The 9,583-nt window shown below is 31.9% G+C and overlaps 1 protein-coding gene across 1 annotated transcript; it reads right to left on the reverse strand.

Annotated features, from left to right (window-relative positions):
* Positions 1-3,701: 3,701 nt before the first annotated feature.
* Positions 3,702-4,713, reverse strand: LOC145058786 (GATA transcription factor 9-like). The gene is made up of 2 exons (XM_079006685.1): positions 4,545-4,713; positions 3,702-4,398 (listed from the first exon to the last, which is right to left on the reverse strand). Exons 1-2 carry the CDS (start codon positions 4,650-4,652, stop codon positions 3,781-3,783), a joined length of 726 nt encoding a protein of 241 aa, XP_078862811.1. The 5' UTR covers positions 4,653-4,713; the 3' UTR covers positions 3,702-3,780.
* Positions 4,714-9,583: the final 4,870 nt, after the last annotated feature.

A 9,583-nucleotide genomic window follows, 5' to 3' on the forward strand; every position in this document is an offset into this window, starting at 1 on the left:
AAAAAAATTGAAAAATACTATTTTTTAAAAAATCCAAAATTTTGATTTATTATGTATATTTTTATACATTTTATATTAATATTTCCAATAACAAAAAAAAATTAAACATTAAATGAGATTGGTAAGATGACGATCATGTCCTTAATGAATTAATTTTGATCTAATGCTCCAATTTTAGTTATCGGGTTCTCGGGAAACTATGAGTTCTCAACCGATCTCAAACATATATATATATATATATATATATATATATATATATATATATATATATATATATATATACACACACACACAACTTTCACCGCTTCGTTTTTGGCCATATTTTTTTTTCTTTGCAAAAAACATCTGAAATAACCAAAGTTCTTAAAATTTAATTATCTACAAAATGAGTACAATCATGAAATTTTGAAAAAAAGGAGTAAATTACATGAATGGTCCCTATGGTTTGAGGTAATTTACGTGTTTGGTCTGTAACTTATTTTTTTAACTCGGAAAGTCCCTACTGTTTGTTTTTGTTACACGCTTGGTCACTACTATTTGTTTTTGTTACACGATTGGTCCCTGTCTTACCTAAAAATACTATTATTTAAATAGAAAAAAATTATGGGATAGGTAAGGTAAGGTGAGGAGGTTGGGGTTAGGGTGTGTTTATTTAAATATTTTAAAAAATCAAGTGAAAAATAGTTTTTTTAGATAAGACAGGGACCAAACGTGTAACAAAAACAAACATTAGGGACCTTCCGAGTTAAAAAAATAAGTTAGGGACCAAACACGCAAATTACCCTAAACCATAGGGACCATTCGTGTAATTTACTCAAAAAAAATTATTTTTTTTATAGAAAACCCATAAAAATATTCTCCATAAATCATAAAAATTTAAGAGATACTTCTACTCAATATACTAGTGACTTTGTAAAAATAATTTTTCAAAAATAAGTTTTTGAAGTATTTATTTTTAATTTTAAGAAATATTTTTTTTTTAAAAAAAATATTGAACATAATATAATAAAAAAATGTGATTTAAAAAAAACTTTTGATTCAACTTGTTTATGATCCTTAATTTGTTATGATCAAAAAAATATTTAGACTCAAATATTTTATAATCCTTAATTATATCTTTTACGATTCAAAATATATGATGATCCATAATTTTTTTGGACAAAATAAATATTTAATTGAATATGTTATTGATCCAATATCATATGATTCAAAAGTGATTTGATTCAAAATAATACGATACAAATTAATTTGATTCAAAATTTTATGAACAAAAAAATATGATTCAGAAAAATATGAACGGAAAATATTATGATTCTTAATATTCTTCTTAATTAAAATTTTATAATTGTTAAATATTAAAAACTCAAACCGATATTTTATTTAAAAAATAAAAAAAAATAAAAACAAAAAAAAAATAAAATAAAAGAAATTAAAGAAAAATACTAGTACCTTCAAGTATGTAGTAAAATATTAAAAAAACGAAAAAAAGAAAAAAAAAATAACTTAAAAAAACAAAAAAAAAAAAGTCAAAACCGAACATATATCTATTTAAAAAGGTTTTAGCAAAAAAAAAATCCAACGTGTTCTTTCCGAAATTTTGAACATATCTATTATTAGTTTATAACCCATGGAAACCACGGTTATACAATTAATTAAACTTTTAAAATAAAACTAAAAATTATTAATCAATTATTTTAAATAAATTATTAATTAAAAGATTTTTTTAGTTATATAAATTTTAATCATTGATTTAAATAAATATGTGAAATTATATCACTTTATAATGTGTATTAAGTTTATTTTAATTTTTATTCTAATGTTATTAATTTAATATAATTAGAGTGAGAAATTTAAAATTTGAAATTTTAAATGGAGAATTAATAGGTTTTTAAATGTCATGTATTAATTAGGAGATATAATATGATGACACATGGCAAAATGAGAATAAAATATGCATTAATTAGGAGGCTTAATAAAATGACACATGTCAAAAGAAGAATAAAACTATTATTTTATTAGATAGGTAGATTTGTCGACGCGTTGTAGTAAGTTGTTTATAATTTTCAAACTTGAATATAAACTTTCAAAAAAAAGAATAAAATAAGGAAATCCTTATTTTCATTGGGTAAATATTTTGTATAAGAGAAGGCTCTAGTTTTTTTTTTTTTTTTTTTTTTTTTTTTTTTTTTTTTTTTTTTTTTTTTTTTTTGAAACATGTTTATTATTATTATTATTATTTTACGAGGATTTTTTTCTTATTTTTCAAACATGTTCTTTCTATGTTTGGAGTTGGTATTGAAGAAATATCAAATAAAACTTCTTTGAAATGATGCTCGTTTTTTTAAATTATACCTACCTATTTTAGACAGAGAGATAATTTTGCTTAATAAATTAATTTATCCATATTATTTTACTATTTGTGAGACCCATATATTATATGAGTTAATTTAAAAATAAATTAAATATAAATATCAAAATATTTGAGACTTTTGGTATAAGAAAATAAAAAAAATAATAATTTATTATAATGAAATTTTTTTATATTTTAAATTTAAACAAATAATTTAAATAAAGAAAATAAACTAATAAACTTTAATTTTGAGAATTTTGAAATTAAAATGTAAGTTTGTTGGTGAAATTAATATATATTTATTACTACATTTATTAGAATTATTACATTAAAATATTATGTGGAATTTAATAAAATAGAAAAACTTATAAAATAACATGTGTAAAAAAAATTAATTCAAAATAACCAAATTATGACATTGGTCAATTGAATAAAAATTAACAAATGGCAAAAAGATACTTTCATTTATTAAAAATGATGTTTTACTGATTTGCACAATAATTACAAAGATATTGTATTTGATTAATCAAGTAGAAAATATCTCATTCCTTTTTGGATAGAATGATCACAATAATTGAGTCCAAAATCGTCTTTTTCAATCTTTGGTCATTTTCATTATTTTACAAAAAAAAAGATTTTTTCTATGCAAGTGTAATTTACAAAATATTATATTTTCTATGCAACCAAATTGCCATATTAAATAATCCATTGAAATCAAATAAACCATTGTTTATTTAAACTACCTCACGGCATGTCTTATATTCCTAAATAAATCCCCAACGGGAAAATACGTACTCAAATAAGTAATCAAATACCTCTTGTGGTGTCATATGGGAAAATTTTACTAGAAATCTCTATGAGGACTCTTGAGTACTTGTTTAAATATTGCGAGGAGATTTCTATTTAATGCTGTTTAATATATATATATATATATATATATATATATATATATATATATATATATATATATATATATATTCTCAAAATCACTAGGGTAAAATATATATTTATTATTCTATTCTTAAATCTATACCGTTTCAAATTCATTATTCTATTCCTAAATATACATAGCTTTCAATGAGACTTACATCCTCAACTTTTAACGGAGAAACAAGTTTTCTTTCGACTCCTTTACTATTAGGCTATAAGCATTTGTTTATATAAATAAGCCATTCACCCATTCATTATAATAAATAGAGGGAATTCAAGTTCATTGTTTTATTCCATTCCGAAAATTGACCTGTTAGCAAATAAACTCTCAAAATAAAACAAACCTATCATTATCACAACCAAATTCGGTCGTTTGTATATTATTACTAACTAGTAACTACTTAATTAATTAAAATTTAAGTTTTAGCAAAACTATCCATCTTCATTGATTTCTACATGATGGGTTAAGATGGAAAATTACAACTAAGCCCTCACTCTCACTAGGAAGAAGAAGATGAATTGGTAGAGGGGGAGGGCAAAAAAGACATTCTCATCTCCAACACTTTCCTATGAGAATTAGAATGTTTATCGCTCACAAAAGTAGGACTCTTGGCTGGCCTATATTCGGGCAGCAGCCTGCCCGACTTGTACCTCACCCCACATGCATTACACAGTGTTTTTGGTCCAAGTGGTCCTGCCCTCCATTGCGGGGTTCTTTGTGAGAGACAATGTGTGCATTTCCTTCCTTGCCCCTGCCCGCTGCTCCCTTCCTCCTGCCCGGAACCTCTGCTGTTAGGACTTGTACATTTCTTAGGGAAAATCATCAGCTCACTCTCAGCTAACCAACAAGGCGGTTGAAGGGAGTTAAGGTACTGCTGAGACCAGCATGTTTGGCTTCTCTTCCTCTTGCTTCTTGCCTTGCAAGGTACAAGTATTTTATGCGTGGAAATGGAATAAGTTTCGTTCACCTTAGGATGAGGTTCTGCTGATGTGTTTGTACCTTCTGCAGTGGAAGTTGTACTTTGGGGTTTTGCTGCTGGTGGCATACAACTCCCACTGCTAGATAAACAATCCTCCACAAAAATTGACAGCCATTCCATGTTAACATCATCTTCTTCCTGAATTAAAAAAGGTACAACATTAGTTGCATGATGTACATCTCATTACTGGATTATTGCATGGTTGTAAATAGTTGTAATGGATTTGGGCATATTGAGGTTGTACTCAAAGGTACAAGTGAGAAAGAGAGAGAGATGAAATATACCATGGAATGACCGGAAAGAAGATCGTCAAGGCTGCAAATAAGGTGTTGCTCAGGCGGATAGTTGGTCGGAAGTCCACCGGAAACGGGGATATTCTGGCAGATATCCATAAGAAGTTAAAAGCTTTTGAAAACAGAGAGGTCGAGTGAGAATAATAATAGCAAAAAATGGAGCAAGAATGTTGTTATTTATGGGGGGAAATTGCTGCAAAGTAAAAGCTTTTATCTTTCTTTTTCTTTTTTGTGTCGGCAGATAAAATGTAAAGCAAATTCAAATTTCATCAATCAACTAGAAACCCCACATAATGTCTCTCTCAATGAATAGACGAATGTCAGCATAATATAATTATGGGTAAAAATAATTATATTTAAAGTAATATTTTTATATATTAATTTAATATAAGATATTGTAATCTTTTAAGTTATATGATAACGTAAATATTTATATAATTATAATTGTCTTTACCGATAAGTTGAGTGTGAATTTTTTTGGATATAATTGTCAATTTAACGTTATTTTAAGGGAACATGACATTTTATTTTGTAGCCATGTAAACATTTTTTTTTTGGTTTAAGGAAAATGACTTATATGGGTAATTATGTTTCAAAATCGTTCAAAAAATATCATTCAAGTTTGGTGTGTTCAAAAAACACCATTCAAATAAAGCATTTGTACAAAAAACACCAACGAAGTACATTCTTTGTTCAAATTTGACATTTGGTAACCGACAATTACCGATAAAAAATAAGTAAAGGAAAAAAAAAGCAATAGGAAAATGACTCAAAGAGGTAACTATGTTTCAAAATCGTTCAAAAAACACCATCCAAGTAAATCTTTTGTACAAAAAACACCAATAAACTATATGTTTTGTTCAAATATTACCCACCGGTAACTGGTTCTTACTTGTCAAATGATAACTTGGCTTAACTATTATGACATGGCATAATAATGATTGACAAAACAATAAATGATATATTCCTCCTTTAAAAACCGATTTAGGGTTTCTTCATGAACGAATGACTTATTATTCTCCTATGATTGCTCGTCTTCTTGTAAAGTGATGATCTCGAACTCAAGTCCAAAACCCTAATTCTTAACTTAAGGCAAAAACGGCTCCTTTACCCCTGCCTCAATGGACCTCCCTTCCCCTAAGGCCCAAATCCATAAAAAGCCCAAAAAGGCATCCAAGCCCAACTACAAGGCATCTAAGGCCTAATATGGCCCAAGAACCCCCAACATGGCCTTAAGCAAAAAAAAATGACCTGCTACAATCAGGTGGGCCCGATGCATAACTTAAACAAGTCCATTCATACGCCCAACATATGCTGAAGCCTCTGCGATCTGGATTTTATACAAGTACGCCCGGCGTACTCCTACGTACGCCCATCGTACTCGGCTAGGCTCAAGAACCGCCAATCTTCCGAAGGCCATAACTTCTTCATTCTAAGTCCAATTTCGTTCTTTATATCCACGTGAAGGAAACAAGAAGCTCTACAATACTATCAACTCTCCGTTGCCATAAAACTTTTCTAACATAAACCCAAACTTCATAAAGGCTCGAACTGATACTTACTGATATGCCCTTGGGCTCAAACACAAACCGAACACTCGGTCCCTACCCTCGGTTGGACCTTAGAATGACGAAATTTAATTTAGCATTAAGGTAACACTAAGAATTGCAATCTGAAGGCCATAACCCTCGGTATGGTTGTCTGATGCCTAAATTAGCTCCCGTAGATATAAAGAATGATGAAATCACACTTAGAATGAAGAAGTTATGGCATTCGGAAGATTGGCGGTTCTTGACCCTAGCCGAGTACGTTGGGCGTACGCTAGGAGTATGCCGGGCGTACTGGCTCGACATCCGGATCGCAGAGGCTTCAACATATGATGGGACTATGCATAAACTTGTTTAAGTTAGGCCTCGGGCCTACATGATTGTAGCAGGCCATTTTTTGGGCTTAAGGCCATGTTGGGGTTTCTTGGGCCATATTAGGCCTTAGATGCCTTGTAGTTGGGCTTGGATGCCTTTTTGGGCTTTTTATGGATTTGGTCCTTAGGGGGAGGGAGGTCCATTGAGGCAGGGGTAAAGGAGCCATTTTTGCCTTAAGTTAAGAATTAGGGTTTTGGACTTGAGTTCGAGATCATCACTTTACAAGAAGACGAGCAATCATAGGAGAAGAATAAGTCATTCGTTCATGAAGAAACCCTAAATCGGTTTTTAAAGGAGGAATATATCATTTATTGTTTTGTCAATCATTATTATGCCATGTCATAATAGTTAAGCGAAGTTATCATTTGACCTCTAAGAACCAGTTACCAGTGGGTAATATTTGAACAAAACATATAGTTTGTTGGTGTTTTTTGTACAAAAAGTTTACTTGGATGGTGTTTTTTGAACATACCAAAATTGGATGGTGTTTTTTTGAACGATTTTGAAACATAGTTACCTCTTTGAGTCATTTTCCTATTGTTTTTTTTCCTTTACTTATTTTTTTACCGGTAATTGCCGGTTACCAAAGGTCAAATTTGAACAAAGAATGCACTCCGTTGGTGTTTTTTGTACAAATGCTTTACTTGGATGGTGTTTTTTGGACACACCAAACTTGAGTGGTATTTTTTGAACGATTTTGAAACATACTTACCCATATAAGTCATTTTCCCTTTGGTTTAAAATGCCCACGATATCTTTTTAGTCTTCTAAGGGCCTAAACTCGAGTTTTATGGGTTAAAAATGTCTTTATTTAAAAAGTAATGGGATAATTCGATTATCCTTGCCTTGTCATTAAATGAGATAGCCACGTAGTGACTTTCCTTGACAATGTCTTTGCCCTCTTCTCCTTCGATCGACGTCGACTTCTCCTCATCATCTTACTTATTCCCCCTTTCTATTCTCCATGGACGCTTTGCTGTCAAAGACCATCTATGATCCTATCTTCTGAGATCGAATTTTAGAGATTTTGAGATGGCACTCTAGATGTGTGCTTTGGGCCTTAACATTTGTTATCTCGAACTTCTCTAAAATTTTATGGATATACCTCTCTTATGAAAGTTTAAGGATCCTTAAAGCCCTGTATTTAACTATGTGCATGCTTAAAATCTATTTGGCAACCCTAAGTCCTTCATCTCGAAGTGTCTGGACAACTGTCATTTCAACTTGTTGATTTCTTGTATGCCTTACCCAACTACCTACATATTATCAACGTAAAGCAAGATGATGATATGTGAGGACCGAAACTTCTTTTGGTAGCAACAATGATCAGTCTCACTTCTTCGATACTCATTCCTTCTCATAAACTCATCAAACATCAAGTACTACTGCCTTAAAGCTTGATTTAATCCGTGTTGTATTTTATTTCAACTTACACACGAGGTTTTCCTTTCCAACAACTTGAAAACCTTCAAATGTTTCCATGTAATATCTTAATCAAGGTCATTATGCAGGAATGCAGTCTTTACATCTAACTATTGTAGATGTAAATAGTCCAAAGCCACAATATCAATGAATGAAAGGATTATGGTCATCTTTACAACCGGAGAGAAAATATCATTGTACTTAACTCCTTAATTATGTTGGAACCCCTTAACCACCAATATGGCCTTGTATCTTTTGCTCCTATATGCTTCATCCTTGACCTTGCATACCCACTTGTTATGCAATGTATTTGTAACATCCCCCTCTAGCACGTATCACAATATTGTCCGCTTTAGGTGTAACATCCATAAAATTCGTAAACATTTAAAACCTTTTCAAACATCCAAAATCCATTGTTTATTACAAAATGTTTTCAAAATAGTTTTATATCAGAGAATCCCGGAAATCAAAACCATAAAATTTAAGGAGGTGCACGATCAAGCCTTCGCCTTCCTGCGATCATCCGAAGTACCTGAAACAAAATCTAAAACTGTAAGCCCGAAGCTTAGTGAGTTCCCCAAAATACCAACTCCATACAAACCAGAACAATATCATAACAAACAACATGAATATAGAGTTTTCTGCATGACTGGACCACCTAACCGACCTTCAGCCTATCTAGCCCACTCTCAGAACCTTCAGCATGTCTGGAACGCCCGATCGGGGCTTCAGCCTGTCAAGACTGGTACGCCCCGATGGGTCTTCAGTCTATCTGGGCTGCCCTGGGTCTGTTGGCCTAGAGCACAAAGTAGGATCGCCTCAACCCACCCGCAAACACACAATCAACAGATAGATATTAAACGCTTGCTAGCGTGTACAAACAGTCATTCAGATCTAACATATCACTAATCATAACATCATCCTATATACCAGGTTACAAATCTAACAGATCACTATACATAGCATCACGCGATAACCAAGATAACAATCCAAAAAGGCTTGACCTTGGTGCCTTCGACCCTGTTAGCATAATGAGGAAAACTCACCTCAAAAGTAGCATTAACTGTCAAGATCCAACTCTCGAACCACAACTCCGAACTCAACCGCCTATGACCACCATGTGAATCATTTCATTAAAATCCCAAATTACCAAAAAATACCCTTAAAGTTAAACTTGGTTAACCTTGGTCAAAATCAGAGTCAATATTCAAGGTCAACAGTCCATGTTGACCCTAACTCGTCGAGTGCATCCCTTAACTCGTCGAGTTTCTTCATGTCACAGAAAGTCGTGAAAATCTCGAGTCAAATCGCCGAGTTACTAGAGCAACTCATCGAGTTCTTCATCATACAGAAAGTGGGAAAACCCCCACCAACTCGTCAAGTTAGCAGAGCAACTCGTTGAGTTTTCCCAACCTTAATGCATTCAGACGCTTCCAAGTGAGTTTAATGCTCCAAACTATAGATATGGTCCCCTAGGACTGAGATATCACGTAAAGTTGCTAACTTTACCTCCATGCATGGCATCAAAGGGCTAGAACACTCAAATAAGGCTTATCAAAGGACCTAGTGCATGAAGTGTAACACCCTGTTCTGAAAGTATTCATTTATGGATTTCAATGGCCAAGGCTAAGGGCGTTTTGGTCTTTCAAGGGTTCGGAGTTTCATTCGAGAAGTTTTGGGCCGAGG

This window comes from Lactuca serriola, chromosome 6 (assembly GCF_051521515.1).
Source record: "Lactuca serriola cultivar US96UC23 chromosome 6, Lser_US96UC23_V15, whole genome shotgun sequence".
Lineage (NCBI taxonomy): Eukaryota > Viridiplantae > Streptophyta > Magnoliopsida > Asterales > Asteraceae > Lactuca > Lactuca serriola.

What these genes read in the sequence shown, in the direction of transcription:
- LOC145058786 (XM_079006685.1), bottom strand. Translation starts at nt 4,652, where the DNA reads ATGGATATCTGCCAGAATATCCCCGTTTCCGGTGGACTTCCGACCAAC. An exon ending in TTCTTTCCGGTCATTCCATG is followed by an intron (nt 4,399 to 4,544) that starts GTATATTTCATC and finishes TTTTTAATTCAG; the next exon opens with GAAGAAGATGATGTTAACAT.